This window comes from Sminthopsis crassicaudata, chromosome 3 (assembly GCF_048593235.1).
Source record: "Sminthopsis crassicaudata isolate SCR6 chromosome 3, ASM4859323v1, whole genome shotgun sequence".
In the NCBI taxonomy this organism is placed as follows: domain Eukaryota; kingdom Metazoa; phylum Chordata; class Mammalia; order Dasyuromorphia; family Dasyuridae; genus Sminthopsis; species Sminthopsis crassicaudata.
This window is the reverse complement of record NC_133619.1, coordinates 364,928,435-364,946,266: the sequence shown is the minus strand read 5'-3', so window position 1 is coordinate 364,946,266 and position 17,832 is coordinate 364,928,435. Positions and strand designations below refer to the sequence as shown.

The 17,832-nt window shown below is 33.9% G+C and overlaps 1 protein-coding gene across 2 annotated transcripts in view; it reads left to right on the top strand.

The window, feature by feature from the left end:
* Positions 1 to 14,792, top strand: part of CFAP221 (cilia and flagella associated protein 221) — a 96,905-nt gene extending 82,113 nt beyond the window's left edge. For both annotated transcript variants that reach the window (XM_074301820.1, XM_074301819.1), the window contains exons 20-24: positions 1,435 to 1,593; positions 7,292 to 7,383; positions 7,715 to 7,807; positions 11,199 to 11,291; positions 14,683 to 14,792. In XM_074301820.1, the coding sequence (XP_074157921.1) occupies positions 1,435 to 1,593; positions 7,292 to 7,383; positions 7,715 to 7,807; positions 11,199 to 11,291; positions 14,683 to 14,779 (534 nt within the window). In that variant the 3' untranslated portion in view covers positions 14,780 to 14,792. The remainder of the gene's footprint in view (positions 1 to 1,434; positions 1,594 to 7,291; positions 7,384 to 7,714; positions 7,808 to 11,198; positions 11,292 to 14,682) is intronic.
* Positions 14,793 to 17,832: the final 3,040 nt, after the last annotated feature.

The following is a 17,832-nucleotide window of genomic DNA, read 5'->3' as shown; positions in this document are numbered from 1 at the left end:
TAAATATTCAGATGTGAGATCATTACTTTACTCCTTAGTTAACCCAGCTAGAAATTAGTAAAGAGCAGAATCTCTGTGTACACCAGATGCTACATGCAAGTGGAGCCTTCCTGGATAAAAACATCATCAAAATAAAGTTAAATATTGACATTTCCTGATACGTCAAATGCCATTCCCTGACTTGTCTTCTTTTTAAAGTGAGTTTTAAGAGACTCTGTGGTTTTCAAAACCAGAAAGCTTATTTGCTCTTTAAACCAGGTTTGCTTATTTAATAATTCCTCTAATTCATCAAATTTGGAAACACATATTCTAAGTCCTGGTTAAGCTATCATTTCAGTGGTAGGCCAACATATGTTTTCAAGAGAATGATATAAATCTAAGTTAGATGTAATGACATCTTCAAGTAACAACAAAGAAATTGACATGTGTAAAGGATAATGACATTTGAAATCCTAGTATCCTTCATCATTTTGAAAAAGTCAAACCTTTCCAGATTGAGATAGAAACTAGTAATTTTTCTTTAAATTTCTCTAGGAGTCTTGTACTTACTAATCATAGAATTTTAAAGATGCTTTTAATGTAGCAATGAATTGCAAATTGAGGAGATGCAGATTAATTGGGGAAAGACCAAACAAGTTGTGATATATAATTGTGATGACATATTATTGTGCTATAAGAAATGACAAGCAGGATGCCTTCAAGAAAACCTGGAAACACTTAAAATGAATTGTTGCCAAGTTAAATGATTTAAAAAAGAAGAACATTGTACACAATAGCAACAATATTGTACAATGATCAATCATGAATGACTTAGTTATTCTAAGCAATGCTGTGATCCAAGACTATTCCAAAGGACTTATGATAAAAAATGTGATCCACCTCAAAGAAAGAACCAATAGAATCTGAATACAGATTAAAACATGCTTTTTAAACTTTATTTTTTTGAGATTTATTTTTTTGGTCTGTGTTTTCTTTCACAGCATGACTAAAATGAAAATATTTTTATGTAACTCCACATACATAACCTAAAGAAAATTGCTTGCTTTTTTTCAATGATGGAGGGAGGGGGAGAAAGAAGAAAGGAGGGAATTTGGAACTTATTAAAATTTGTTTTTATGTGTATTTGGAGGAAATATATACATATATATATATTCATATGTGTATATATAGAAGGAGAGAGGGAAGTCAAGTAGAAGACAGTAAGAGAAGGGAGGGAGAGAGAGACAGAGAGATATAGAGAGAGACAGAGACAGACAGATACAATGGAAGCAAGAGGGGAAGAAGGGGGGAGAAAGAAGGAGGAAAAGAAGGGGAGAAAGACAGAGAGAAAGAGAAAGAGAGAGAGCGAGCACTGAAACAGGCCATAGACATCTTTATTTTTCTGAGCTTAAAATTGATTAAAAATTTTTAAGTAATCTCATTTTTCTTTTATAGAATCCAAACCCAGGAATATTTTCTATGAAGCACCAGATGACCTACTCAGAAGTAACAATTGATTATCACCTCTGTACGCATCCAAAATATGTATTCACCAAAGAATGTTATAAAGGATCAAGTATTCCTGTTACACAAAAGAAATTTCTAAATCGAAAGGTAATGCCAGTGTCACAGGTTCATTGACAAAGATATCCCCACAAATGATAAATTGAGAAGCTGATCTAGATGCCACACAGATAGACTTATAGGAAGATTAAAAAGTCATGAATATAAGGTGGATTGCAAGTAAGGGGTGGCTATGCTATGAGGTTGTACTAAGTAAGTCTCAAAGTTTTCATATATATAAAATTAGTATATAATGGGGTAATAATGGAGATGGTAGGGGTGGATATGGAATAAAATAACACCCTTGCTCCCTTCCACAAAGACCACTTTTAGCTTTATGTTGCAATTTATGACTCTTTCTCTTATGATTTATTTCCTCTTTCCTTTCAATGCCTCCCTTAATATCTATTTTAATTAATTTCATATTCACAGGTTATAGGATTAACCAACTTCTGCAAATTTCCAACCCCCAGTACTTTATCATACTATGGAGATAATCTTGGTAATCCTTGAAAGCTATTCTAGAAGAGTACAAACTCTTACAGACTGTAATCATACTAGGAACATTTGAAGCACGGTCTTAGCACAGACTGAGTCAGATTTTCAGAAGCCAAACTAGCTGATATAGATGTTCCCATGAAGAGGTAACTCCTCTTGTCAAGGTTAACACTTCTGCATACACATACGATCCATTTCTATCTCATCTTCTCTAGCAGACATCCCTTTGTCATCCCCATGCTTTCCCTAATCTTCACTTTCTGTCTAGTGGCTGCTTCTTGACTGCCTATAAATAGTCATTTCTCAGCACTTTCATATGATGATATCAAGCATTCACGTGTTTTTCTTAGTAACCTCATTTTCCCTTTTCACACTGATAACCACATACATTCATAGCTATGCACAGTAAAGGAAAAAAAAAGAGAGAGAGAGAGAGGCAGGATTCACAAGTGCATATCTACAAAAGAGGAAAGTATTTATAAAGGTGTTTGGGAATCCCTTCCAGAAAATGCTAACGTAACCTCTAAAGTACTCAATGAGAAATTTTAAAAATAGAAAGCAGCTAAGTTTGTGGATAAATGATCAATAGTGATCACCTCAACCCCTTCACAGGTAGCTGCCACCTGTTCAGAACATCCCAGCAGGTAGGGACTTCAGAGTCAAGATGAACATAGAGAAATATGGCAAGAAACATTGGAAAATGTGGTTCAAGATCAAGAAATTAAAGAGGTCAATTGTTTATAAATTATATAGGAAGGCTATAATTATGTATTATGAATATTATCTTCAAGAAGAGAGTCAGGAGCTACAAATATATTGATGACCAAATATTGCATACACAAAAACATAATGGATTTTATCTTGACTGGCAATAATTCTTAGCAGTATAAGAATCAGTTCTGAGTCAGCTCTCTTAGATCATGTACTTATTAGAGTAAATATCAAATCATTTCCAAATTAGAATAAAAATAATATGTGGAATGCAATTGAAACTGCTCTGTCCTGATGCAGTTAAACAAGGCATTGATGCCCCCAAGTGGAAGTTGGTTGTGAAAGCAGGTATACTTTGGTCTTAACAGATTACTCTTTCTAATGTTGTTAAATATGTCAATAGATTTTTGATAAATTATCCATCATCTTACCTTAAATTCACTCTGTTTTCTTAAATGTGTAAATCTGGAACCAAAGAGAAACAAGCCTTCCATCTCTTTAATGTTGATAAAAGTTGGAATCTTCTATTCTTTTGCTAGCTACTTTTATACACTTGGGAGAACACTAAAAATAGAATAAAGCAGTACAATTTATGACTGGTCAACTTCAGAAATGGGGAAAACTTTTTTAATTAGTTGAAGGTCATGTCAACAGGTTTTTGAGTCATAAACTACAGATTTTTTCAAGTAAATGAACTCCACCTACCACTTCTGTAGAGATTTTCATAGGAAATGTAGTTTTAATTGGCTGTAAAATGTCTTCATATTTGACGTGTGTATGTGTGTGTGTGTATACATACGCAAGTTTAGAAAAGATATTTATACTATATAGCTATATCAGGCTGACCTCTTTTTTTCCTTGAAATCTGTCTTGCATAGGAAACATTGAGATTTTTATCATAATCATATTTAGGTGCTGGTGTGTTTATAGATTCTTAGAATTGAAGAGACTTTATAGGTCATTGAGACCAATTTACTATGTTTCTTCTCCCTTTTTTAAAAAGAAAATTCTCATAACCCTCAATACCTTTCATAAAGCAACTATGCAAATAATCTTCTTAGCTATATTTTAATTCAAATCAAGTTAAGAATTTATTTTAATTTGTGACAAATCATAAACAGCTCTTAAATCTACAATGAAAATATATGCAGTTATTATTAATAACATCTAGATGGGTTTGTTTCTCATAATAGTATCTCAACACTTCATGTCAGTGATATTATTATTACTATTTCTTTTTCACTATGAATAGAGATCCATAAAATGTATTTGAAAATAACTATAAATAGATAGATAGATAGATAGATAGATAGATAGATAGATTCCTCAAATGCTTATAGGTTTGATACAAAATACACTCTTTGAAGTTCCCATAACCTTTTCTGATAGACAAGATCTACTGAGATGTAAGTGATTAAGGTTACTTAGAGATGTAAATAGTTGAGATACACCTCAGAGTAAAGTTTTATTATACCATTGTCTCAAGTATCTTTCCCAAATGCCTTTAGTCTCCATTGTGAGCTGCTTTTTCTGTCCTAAGATCAAAGGTAAGCCTTTGATCCATTGTATAGTAGTTTTACATTTTACTTCAGTCACTAGATTTATATTAAACAAGTATAGCTCTGCTATTTCATAAGAAGAAAAAGGTTGGTGAGCCAAGTCACTGCAAGATTCAAGATCTGGAATGGATTCTTACCTCCTGGCTCTCTACAAACTATGACAGAAAACCCCATTTCATACATATTATTAATGGTAGTTTCATTTGTATCACTTTGATAAATCAGATAATTCTTTATTCACCAATAACAAAAACATCTTAACATTTTAAAGCTCAAACACTTATTCCAAGGTGCTATGGCAAGTCAAGTTATTAATTTGTTCTTGTTCAGGTAGGTTATGTCCAAATGTAACATTTTTGCCTGTGACAAATAGATTCCTTATCCTTTCATATTTTAAATTTTAAATTTATATCATGCAGGGTTTTTTGAATTTAATTTGCAAGAGAAGTATTCTTTAAATTGGGATATTTATCAAGTATGTTTTGAAATTGTATTTTCCATAACACTTATTTTTTTCATAAATGCAGTCATTTATCTGCTTCAGAGTGTTTATTTAAGAATATTGCATTGATTTAGTTAGAGCAATTACTTTTTGTTTGGTTGTATTACTTTTTTTCCAAAAATGTCCATCAAACATATTTTAGGATAAATTCTTGCTATAAAAATGAATTCTTTCTCTTAGGGAGCATGATTGTAGAGAAGGGGCAAGTGGTTAGTAGGTTAAGAGAAGCTAAATATGAGAGAGAAGATGTGATATGAGGAACAAACTTACAAAGGAAAATGAAGGAATTATGATAGAGGGCACAGACTCTCAGCATAAAAACTTTATCCTCTGAGACTAAAGCAAAGGAGGGGAGAATAAGTGAAAATATGGAGAAGGATGAAGGTGAGAAGATGGTGAGGTAAAAGTTTGTAATCAATCTCAAACTTCTTGATAAGGTAAGAGTTAAGGTCTTACACAGAAAGAATAGGGTGCTATGTGTGTATGTATGTACCTAGATAGATACACTCAGATATTATATATGTATGTATATATATATGTATGTATATGTATGCATATATACGCACACACATATATGTATATACATGTGTACAGATACTTTACAGATACCAGGTTAATAACTCCTGCTCTATATTCTTCTCAATGTAGTGGTTGTCCAGGCAACCCAATCCCATACATATATGTATGTATGAATATATTTTTGTTTCCTTTTAATCCTATATATTTTCTTTTTATGCATTTAAAAATTTGTATTAAGACAGGATATATGTTATCCAAGAAGATTAGGAACTCCTGATGTAAATAAAAAGATTTGAAATAGCCTCTGGAGAACATGATGAATCAATAGATAAGGCAAAGCTATATGAATAGAGTAAGAAACCAGGCGGCACATGCACTGAATGCTGGACTTGAAATCAGGAAGACCTGACTTAATATCCTCAGATGCTTAACCAGCTATGTGACACTGGTCAAAGATACTTCTAACTTGGTTTCCTGGTTTAAAAATATCAGCAGAACCTACCTCCCAGGGATGTTGTGAGGATAAAATGAGATAAAATTTGTAAAATGCTTTGCAAAGCACTATATAAATGCTAACCACTAATAGGAGACAAATAAAATAATTGTCTCAGAAAAAAAGATATTGTTGAAGTCAAATTATACAAATTTGTAATAAGATGTGATCAATATGGTTTCATGAGTTTTTCTAGTAGTTTCTGTATTGTGGAGGTAGGAATGAAAAAGGCACATGGCAAGAGGGAGCCAGAGCAGAAATAGCAGAAGGACCAGGGACCTAAGGATTTAAGGGTGGAGGACAGTTGAATTGTCAAAGATTGAAGAAAGGTTAGCTAGAACAGAAGCTCAAAGAGATGTTAAGGTCTTGGAGACAAGCTCTTACTCAGATGGATTAAGATAAAATGTATTTAAAGAAGATCCAACTCACTTCCAGTTGATCAATGATGGACAGAAATAACTATACCCAGAGAAGGAACACTGGGAAGCGAATGTAAATTGTTAGCACTACTGTCTATCTACCCAGGTTACTTATACCTTCGGAAGCTAATAATTAATGTGCAACAAGAAAATGGTATTTACACACATATATTATATCTAGGTTATATTGTAACACATGTAAAATGTATGGGATTACCTGTCATGGGGGGAGGGAGTGGAGGGAGGGAGGGGATAATTTGGAAAAATGAATAAAAAAAAAAAAAAGATAAAATGTATTCTATTTGTAGCAAAGGACAAAATTTCTTTTTCTAACATAAAAGAACCTTATCTACAGGTTGGGATTCATTTTTTCTGATTTAACTATACTACTTCATCAGTCTGCTGGCAAGTCTACTTCTTTCCTTACCTAAGGAATTCTAGGTAGTCTGCTGATGGCAACCAGCAAGGTAGGAAAATAACCAGTTCCCTACATGGGAGAGGCAAGTCAAGTTTACATTTATCATTCAAGAACCTTTTGGGATCACCAAAGAACTCAAGAAATAATTGACATCTTAATAAGGCAATAGCTACTAGCTGGAAAGCAATCAGCCAGTTTATTTTCTGGGCAAATTATTTTAATGTCAGCATATCTTATTCTAACAATACTATTTTAACATTAATCACACCTAGTTATTCATATTCTGTTCTTTAACCTGTAGAGATGTTAACTGTTTTACTAATGAAATATGAAAAATCTTTCTCTTAAGATCTTTTAGATTATAAATTTATCAAAGATAGGAAATTATTTTTTGTTGTTATATCACAGATACCTGGCATACAGAGGCACTTAAAATATTTGTTGATTGATTATTCAATGATTCATTGATGATATATCTTTGGCTAAAATTTTTAAATGAAACTTAATTTGTTTAGTGCTCATGAGAGCTCACTTAAAGATAAAAGAGATTTCCATTGAATTAAGTGGGAAAGTTCTACATGCCCTTGTCTTGTGAAATATTTCACATTTATGTGCTGGCTATCATTACAGAACATCATTCCAGGAGTAATGAATTGGAAAAAGTTCAGCCCAGTGATTCTTTCAGCTATGCCTGACACCTCTACCATAACATCTACTTGTTAGTAAGTAAAAGTTAATCTATTTTCTTCATGATATAGCTGCACTTTGTATTATACAATAACATATTTCAAATTTTTCTTTAAATTAATCTTATTTGAATGTTATCTAAAGGAATCTTACTATGTGACTTTTTGTTAATAAATAGTTATACTTTATCTTTTGTGGAATCCCGGTTTTAATAAAGAGATTGTTTTAAAGTGAGGTTCACTGGTATTTTTCAGTTGCTACCTATTCCAGAAAATGATGTGACAGGATGGAAACTATTCATCAAGAAAAGGAAAATATTTTCTTTTTTTGCATCCTAACTCTATAACTTCTTATTATTTTCCCCAGTCAGGACCCCTACAATACGGATATACTTCCAATTGAGTTGCCCCAGATTCTCACTGAATTACAAGAAGAAGACAAGATGGAAATAATTGAGCAGTAGGTTTTGTTATACTTTCTAATATGTTTGTTTTTGCTAAAAATGTATGTAGTAACATGTGAAGTATTATGAGACATACAAGAGAAGAGAATAAGTCCTACCTTCTACGAAATTACTTTCTAAATGGAGCTATGAGATTAGCATAGGAGAAATGTTAGCAAAAAATGTTAGGCAGGGGATAATTTGCTAATAGGCAGCCATTTGGCTCAAGTGAACAGAGCTCTGGAGCTGGAGTCAGGAGGCCCTGAGTTCAAATGTGGCCTCAGATACTTATTAGTTGTGTGACCAAGCAGATCATTTAACCTCTGATGGCCTTATTCCAGTGGAGAAGGAAATGGCAAGCCTCTCCAGTATCTCTGCCCAGAAAAAATCCCATGGACAGTATGGTCCACAGGGTCACAAAGAGACAGACATGATTAAATGATTGAAAAACAACAAAAATAATTGTGTTAAAATAATGTGGTTCAAATTAAATGTCCTTTGAGGTCCCATCCACTAAATATTCTGTGGCTATAAATATCCAGGGCATATTAGTGAGTGTAAGGCTAGTTAGATAAGGCTACATTGTGGAAAAGGTAGGATTTAAGGAAGGTCTTTAATAATACTTATTAAATTTATAATAAAATTTAGGAAATTTGACTATTCATAGCCAACAACCACAAAGAAAATGTATACTTGAATCTCTGCCCCTTTTCTCTGAACCCTATCAAGATTTAGTAGATAAAGGCCCATCAATGGACAGTATTAGCATACAAAACAGATTATATAAATCAAGAGATAGGTTTTTCCCTATCCAGAGCTTCCAACACTTTTGTTCACAGCAAGTTATTATAGAATGGTACTAAATTTAGTGGAACTTCATAGGTATAATTTAAAAGCATCTGATCATTTACATTTTGATAGGAACAAGATGGAGAGAGCTTGAAAACTTTCAGCCCTGGAGAAAGGGCAGGAAAAGAAAAAGGGAAGACTGGGGATGCTAAAACCAAAGAATCTATTTCCTAAATTTTTGAAGCCTGATCAACAAACAAGTTCTTTATGATTCATGTACATTTCCTTTTAAATTGAGGAAACTGCATATGGGAAGAATTTGGCCTCTGATCCAAACTATTTAGGAAACATACTTAGTCCCACACCTGTCTCTTTTATTATATTTGCTTCTGGCATTAAACATAGTCTGGCTTTACAAGTCATTGAATTACCTAGAAATTATTAACTGAAAATGTTCTATATTGTAACTCTCTTTCAACTGAAGGATAATTCTATATTCATTTGAAACATTATTCTACTGTGGGTCATTCCAGGATATAGTCTCTTTGTTAATAATGTTCATATCACAAATAGATTTCTGTATTGCAACTTAATTGTGTCACTTTTTAAAAATGTACCCCTTTTTCCAGTAACATGTTACTCAAAGTAATACTTGCAACTTTCTGAGCATTCAAAAAGTACTCAAAAATATTTCTGGAGTTCCTTTTTCTTCCATAGGTTCTGCATTTTCTTCTCTAAACATCTTATCTTGCCATGTTCAAAAGATTTTAAAATCCATAGTAGAGATTAATATAATTATCCAATAAGTTTAGGTCATACTAAATCTTTATTAGCAGAAGAAAGATGGGCTCTACCTCTCCAAAGGCCCTTTTATTTTATGATCTAGGGTCCCAAGGTAGTATAGAATAGCCTTCTGCCTCTTCATCAACCTTTTTTACGTCAAGAGCCATCTCCTAGAACTTGAGATATGCTGGGTGAACCCTCTGTCTGCCAAGAGGGAGGTTCTTCTCCCAAGTTACATGTACCTAGAATTATCTGTTGTTTTGGGGATGATGATGATGATGTTGATGATGATGATGATGATGATGATGATGATGATGATGATGATGATGATGATGATGATGATGTGTGTGTATGTGTGTGTGTGTGCTTTCTATAATTGTTCCAGGTTGTACTTTATCTCCTATAGCTAACGAAGGGAGAATTACATGGGGAGGAACAATGGAAATGGCTTTTGAGGCAGAAACCTCAGCAGCAAATGCATGGTACTCACATCCACTTTGCAAAAAAGTTTAGTGAGAAGTACCATCTGCAGTACTAAATCTTGAGATGTTGACTACCAGCTACATTTTGTAGCTACAGGAAGTACACACAGTACAATAAACACTTGTAGATCTCTACATGGGAATCCAACCTGTAAAACTCACAGGATTATGGTCAGAAAACACAGTGTGTTCCATCATCAGCCCCCAATGCAAATACATTTTTTGACAGCACAGGAAATGACACTAGTAAGGATATGCAGCTATTTTGCTAACCATGAAAGCAGCATTTCTAGATGTTTAATGTTGCATCTTCCACAAATAATCAATTCACTTTAAAAACTTACTGTTGTGTTATTTGTAGTTTTGTGATACCCCCAAGGTTCATATAAAATTAAAATGTGAGGAAAAGGAAAGGAAATCAACATTTATATGAGACTGTGATAAGCACTTCACAATATTTCATTTAAATAAATATTATCATATTAGAATAAATAATGCTCTTGATTCTGTGGGACTTCTTCTTTGCCTAAAGACCTGTTCCTACAGTAAAGCTGCATATTTAATAGCATAGCAGATAATAGATGTAGAATATATCTCACTTTTTCATCACTATATTAGCATTCTAACTCCAGAACCAGGACAGTGAGTTACTGTAAAAGTAGCTGCTATAATCATTTTATAGCTGATTTATTTAAAAACTAAATCTGCAATTTTAATTTGCAATTTTAATCTGCAAATTTAATTTGCAAAAATCTTTCTCCCATAAAAATGTTGCTATTCTTCAGAGCCCAGCTCAAATTCCCTTTTCTCTATTAAACCTTTCCTGATGAGGATGTTCCTTGTACTCTCTCCTCTACAAACATTTAATTCTTAGAGCCTATAACACCCATTAAGAACCTGTCAATTAATGTCCTGTATTGTGAATTTGATTTTTCTGAATATGTTTCATTTTCCCAATTATATCCAATTAAAACTTCCAGACAACAGGGATTACATTTTGTTCTACTGGTTTGTAGGAGACATTCAAATTCAATAAATATTTGCTGATGGATTTTGTTCATTAGAAGAGAGAGACATCAGATGGAGAAATGAGATAAATGCTGAAAATATCTTTGGGTATAGCGCCATTTCACTTGACCACTTCTTTAAAATGTCATTTTATGATTATAATTAGCTATCTCTACCATGAATTTCTTAGTGGAATTGGTGATTCATTACTTAGATCCTAAAACCTTCTCTGTTGTCTAGTTAAATAACTAATTACACAGTGCATGCATGACCAAATCTATTCATTTTATTTTCTTTTGAATAGAAGGAAAAAACAAGGTACAAACTAAACATTATTTCTTTTTAGGGAGCCTGGTGATCAACTCTCCAACGTATTGACTCCAGAAATGCTCAGAGCTGAATTTATTATGTTAGAAAGTAAAGATGTAAAAGATGACAAGTAAGTGTTTGTGTGTGTGTGTGTGTGTGTGTGTGTGTGTGTGTGTTTGTGCGCTTATAGCATGTTAAGGAACTCTGCTGAACAAACTACAAGGTAGAACAGTTCAAAACTATTAGATATGTGTTATGATACAAGAGCCTCCTGCTAGTGGCTTCTGAGGTCTAACTCAGACCTGTAGACTGGATCTTTTCATGTGAGAGGATGCTAATGCTACAAGGAGAATGAGAGGCAGTTGCATTATCTAACCTCACTCCTCTTTCCTCTTGCCTCCAATTTATCTGATTCCCAATCCACAAGAAATATCTGTGTCAGCAACGGCTGCCTTGCAACTCCTTCAGATGCTATGATTCACAGCTGTAGAGGCTCTCAGAAAATTGGCCTGTCCTTTCACCTAGTCATGGTCCTTAACAAATATGGGTTTTGACATAAGACAAGATGGGCTTAGACTTGAATAGCAAAACTAGAGCAAGTTAGATTGCATTTGGCAAATTGCAACATGCTTTCAGTGAATCCATGCTGCACCTTGACCAACAGAAAACCCACCTTTATTTTTTTAAGCATGAATATTATCCCATTGATAATGTATCACTACTACTAGTGCTAGGCCTAAACTATCAGTTATCTTGATCAGAAACATCAAATAAGTGGCCAGAGTACTGCCAAATCAGATTAAAATATAATTGGGAAATGTTGGGAAATGGGAAACATATGTTTCCTGAGTCAGATTGGAGGGAATGCCCATACCAATAAAATCACAAATCCATTAACTAACTATACCAAGTTATAATCTCCATTATCTACAAACATGTCTACAGACATATCTCCTCTAAAACATACATGGGCTAGGAAATGTCGTGAATGTGAAAAAAATGTAAAAAAAAATGTGAAGAATCCTCTTATAATCCTAAGTGTCACCCATAATATGACTACTTTTATAAGTTTGGATTTTTATTTGTTCTGTTTTCTGTTAAAGAAGTGCTCTATATAAAACCAAATGAAAACTCTCTTATTAACGGTTTTAAAGCCTAATCCCATAGCAATTACAAACTCTTAATAGATAACTTTGTTCAAGCTAAGTGTTAAAGTGTTAAAGTCAGGATTTGGAATCAGGCCTCCTCCAAGTTTAGCATTCTTACCACTACAATACTATTTCAAGTAATGACACAGTGGCATGTATAGCTTGTAGAAATCAGCTTTATTTTTTTTAGTAGCAAGAAGAATTCTTTGAGAAGAGAATGAAAAATAGTTACTTCCTTCAAGGAGTTTATACTTTTAAATTTATATTTTAGTACCACTTCATGGAATTCTTGACTGTAGTTTTCAAAGTTCATTAAACCTATTAGGAAAAAAATTATTTTACTGTTTATTTAATAAATTATTATATTATTTATTCCAAAACCCCAAAACAAATTCCTCCAGAATACACCAAATTTAGCCTAAAAGAACAGCCTTCAAGAGGCTACCCCTCTACACCCTACAACTTGAAGCCTCCTTTGTAATTAAACCTCTCTCCAATGTCCATCTCTTTTCATGATTAGAAACCTGTTCCTGCAAAAGCTATCTATTTACCTTTGTTGTAAATGCCAGTGAAAGAACATATCATCTGTTAATATGAAGACCATGAGGTCCTATCCACCTTTAAATCTTATGGTCTTGTAACCCAATTGTCAGCTTCAGGCAAAAAGGTTCCACATGCTAGCCTAGAAGCACTCATTGTTATTCTCCAAGACTGTTTTCATTCTTAGCTTCCTGCTTAATTACACTCAAGTCAATAATGAGCAACCAGGTACAGTATAGATTTTAACTAGTCTATCCAAACATCAGTGATTTTTGTATAGACATGTGGCAGTAGATTTCTGATCATCCTTTCTCACTTAGAATATGAAGAAGATTGTGTATATCTTTGCATTTCCCCCTAAATATTATAAAATAGTCTAAATATTATTATTAAATACAATATTTAGAATATTTTTGTCTAAATATTATTCTTCATGTAACCTCAAGGTCATCCAGGCACAGATCTACTCCAAAAGTCTGAACATCCAGGTAGACAATGCAACTGTGATCTAGGTTTTATTAGAAGTTCAGAGTACTCAGATAAGATCAAAATTTAATTTTTTTTCAGATTCTTTTACTTAACAATGTAATATTTTGTCCCTGAAATTGTTTAGCTCAAAAATAGGGGCACATCAGTTCTAGACCAATTTGCATGTAGTTTTCTTTTTTTAGGCATCAAAATATTTGTATTTAATATTTTCCCCAATTACATTTAAAACATTTTTTCATTTGTTTTTAAGATTTTTGAGTTCTAGTTTTCTCCCTTATCTCTATCCCCCAATTAAGAAACCACATGTGAAATTACATAAAACATTTCCACTAAAATCAAGTTGTGAAAGAAAACATAGACATCTCACCCTAATGAAAATAGAAACCCTCAAGAAAAAAAGTAAGTTAAAAATAGAGAACTAGAGAATGCTTCAATCCATATTCAGACTCAATCAGTTCCTTTTCTGGATATGGCTAGGATTTTCATCATAATTCCTTCAAAGTGGTTGTGGATGATTGTACTACTGAAAATAACAAAGTCATTTACAGCTGGTCATCCCAGAACATATGCATATAGTTTTCAATCCTAATGCCACATATCTGATGAAGATGCCATACTGTTTAAATTATCTGAATTGGAGCCAGTCTCAGGGATCTGAATGTGTAGCATAGCTATGCACAAATCATGTAATCTCTCTGTGCCTCAGTTTATTCATCATTGAAATGGTAATAATAATACTTTTGATACCTGCTTCATAGAAAGGTTGAGGAAAGCACTTTGTAAATTCTGCTATAGAAGTAAGTACAAGTTATTATCATTGTTGTTATTTGTTGATCTACACTGCTGGATCCAGCTTCCTCACCAAGAGTTCCCTTATTCTAATGAAATAACAAGTGTAGCTCCAGAATTAATAAGAAATAGGATTAAAATTCCATGGATGATGAAATCAGCAGTACTCTTAGTCTTATTTTCATGATGGGAGTAGGGGATGGGGAAAATTAAGGTTAGGACATAAATCAACTGAGCTGTGATTTAGGTACCCAACCTTGCTTTCTCTTCTTAGATGCTTCTTGTCCCTTTAATCCTCCCTTGAGGATCTATTCAATACCTAGAGGTCTTCCTTTAGATCTTATAATATATCATGGTTAACAACACAATCTTCAGGCTATCTCCTATCCCTGGATCTCACCACGTGACTGACATAACTCCTCTTCTCATCAAATATATCCATCAAAATAATGTCATTTCTCGATGCTAAGTAATCATATTATGTTTTACATAATAGCTTGTTTATTATCTTTCTCTTTCTGTGCTTTTTTGTTTGTTTGTTTTTTGCATGTTAAGAGACCATCCACTTCCTGAAAAACTTGGAACAAAGGTATCGCAGAATGTCCAAAATATGCAGTCAAAATCAAATAATAGAAATCTACTTCTGGAATAAAAAGTTTTCAATAGGTCAGTTGCTATCCTTCATTTTCAGTGATACAAATCAGTTTTTTGTGACAATTAACTTTGGGGTCTTTTTACTAAGCAGAGTAAGGTTATGATTTTGATCATTTGATAACAAAATACAATATTTTAATTGATAGGTTAATATATTACTGAATATATTTGTCTGTATAGAGTATGATTTTTGGGTAGTGTATCTTCTTTGAAATAAAATAAAATAATGATGCTAAGATTTGAGATATCTTATCGAGAGCAGGCAAAAATACTATTTTTGAATTCAGCTGACTGACAAAATTTTCTGGGATGTATTTTCTTTTGCTTGCCCATCCTGACAGCTATTCTCTTACAGATCAGGGCCTCCAATGTGTGTATGTTGGGCAGTCCCTTTCATCTTTTATATGATTAAATATTTTTAAATAGCTATTTTCTTTTGTATAACCATATCACAATTACTTTCTCTCCCCTGCAGAGGGACTTGGGTCTCCAGATAAACTCATTTTTCTGCTTAACTCAAGGATCAAAGATATTTAAAAGATAAAAACTTATTAACAAACTGATTAACATGTATTGATCACCTACTATGCGCAAGGCACTATTTTCAGTGCTTCGTGAAAATCCATAGATGCAAAAATGCAGCTCAGGCTTTCAAGGAGCTCCAAGTCTCTTAGGGAAAGTGAATTCATTTTAGGTAGAAAAAGAAGACAATGCATTGTGTGATGATGTGATACAAGAAATAGTAAAACCAATAAAAAGCAGTGTTCTCAGGAATGAAAAGACAAATAGTAGGTGCACCCCTGAGAAGGAGGAGGAAGAAAAGGAGGAAGAGGAGGAGGAGCAGGAGCAGGAGGAGGAGGAGAATTAAAAGGAGGAGGAGGAGGAGGAGGAGGAGAATTATTAATAGGAGGAGGAGGAAGAGCAGAAGGAGAAGGGAAAAGTGATGAGGAAATAAAAAAGGTGGTCAGCAGGCATACACCTGATTGGTTTTGAGAAATAAAAGAGATTTTCTTCAGTAAAGGAAGTCCCATCATACTCTACTAATGGGAAAGAAGAGACCCAAGGTCAGACAAGGCAAAATATGTATCATTCTAAAAGCAATAGCCTAGTGATCTAGACTGGTAGTGTTAGGAAATCATGGGCCTAGGGAACAGAAACAAGGAGAAAAGTCCAGGTATGTATTACCATTATCTAAATTCTTGCTGCATAGGTTGGCTCTTTAGAAGGAGGAAGTTCAGAGATCTATTCCCAACCCCTGATCTACAGCACACATCTTTATGTTCCTTGAATTTGTTTCAAAGACGTTTAACTTCATGAAATGGGCTTTGCTCCACAAATGCAGAAAGAAAGTTCACTACAACATGGATAGTTGGTCTTCCACAGCTATTGTGACTGAAAATCGATTATGCTGTGACCAAGCTGATGATGAGTCTCACCAAATTTAGCCAGGCTGGCCTTTGGACAACAGACAGACAGTATTATCCTGTAGGACCTATACACAAATCCTGTCCATATAGGCTTTTAACTGCCAGAGCTTTCATTATTTTGACTTAGTATTAGAGAACCTTTAGTCACCGTACCATAACACAATAAGATGTTAAAGTGGAATTTTTAAAAAGAAAGTAGGACTTTAGTGAAAATAAATTTACATAAATAAATTTAAGTAAACTAGAGTATATAGTTGTGAGTGGTAGTGACAGATCCTGGAAATTAATTATATTTTTATCCAGCTAGATTTTCACCATTGGTTCAAAATATTTCTTTGTGTTGTAGTGAGGAAAAAGTTTCCTTAAGGATTGTTTCCACAGTGTCTTGGTTTCTTTAAAGCTTTGCCCCTCCCCTACTTAGTTCTGTGTCATCTGATTGGAAAAAGTAGGTCTCCTCAAGAAAAGATTGACCTAGGATGAAAGATGATTAGGTTGTTCGTGGGTATCTAAGTCCCCATATCAACTTAGAGTTGTCTTTTGATTTTGCATTTAATTTTTCCCATAGCTTTTTAATTTGAAATAAAAGCCATCCTCTTCAACACACACAAAAAAGTCAGTATCATAAAGAACAAGTCATAATAGGTACCATATATCCAAAAGCCCTGAGCCAAGTTGGGGAGCATGGTGATAGTAAATTTTTAGGCTTATCCATAAAAGAAGAGCTGCACTGTAATTTGGGAATTATAGGGAAAAGGTATGTGTACAGTTCCCAGAGCTTCCTACAATATAAACATATTCCAGTTGCCTCCCAAACTAATTCAGGCTTGAGACACTTTGCAGGTCAGCATACACTCAAAACACAAGCCATCCTACTAGTATTCAAGTTAAAGCAAAAGACTGTGAAACAATATTGCAAAACAAGTCATAAAATAATTCCCTCAAATAGAGTCACATTCTTCAACATATTACTATACCCACCAGGCATACTCCAGGAACATATGAGACCAGGCAACCCGATTGGGGATGGGAGGAGACAAGACATTTTATATACCCTGGAGCACCATTGAGCTGAAACCGGTGATATCATCCCAAATGTCTTTGTTGGACATCTCCCCTGAAAAGTTCCTCCTGCCACATGGTCCTCTTAGTTTGTGAGTTGGCTTCAGCTCTAAGCAGAAGCTGTGGCTCCCCTCAAAATGTCCACAGCCTCAGGATTACTTCAGCCCTTTTGAAATTCAGAGCCCAACCTGGTACTGTTAGCATTTAAAGCTTGTCTTTTACCTTACTAGGTCTAAATCCTTATTTGACATCGGGTGGAGGGAAGTCCAGGATGGGCATCTTCTATTTGACTCAGAATAAAAAAATTCCTCTCAACTTCTGTCTTGCCAATCAAGGTCTAAGTTAAAATGGGGCTGGTAGTCTTTGTCTCTTTTCTTCCCAGCAACCAAATTACTGTTATCCCTATGCTCTTAAGCTTTGTCTAAGACACCAGTTTTTTTTTCACAAAAGGGTTAATTGATCCATTTCATGGTACAAAGTAAGACCTACCTACTTTTCTCTTTAGGACCATTAAGGGGTACAGTTGATAGAGGACTGAGCCTAGAATCAAGACCATCTGAATTCA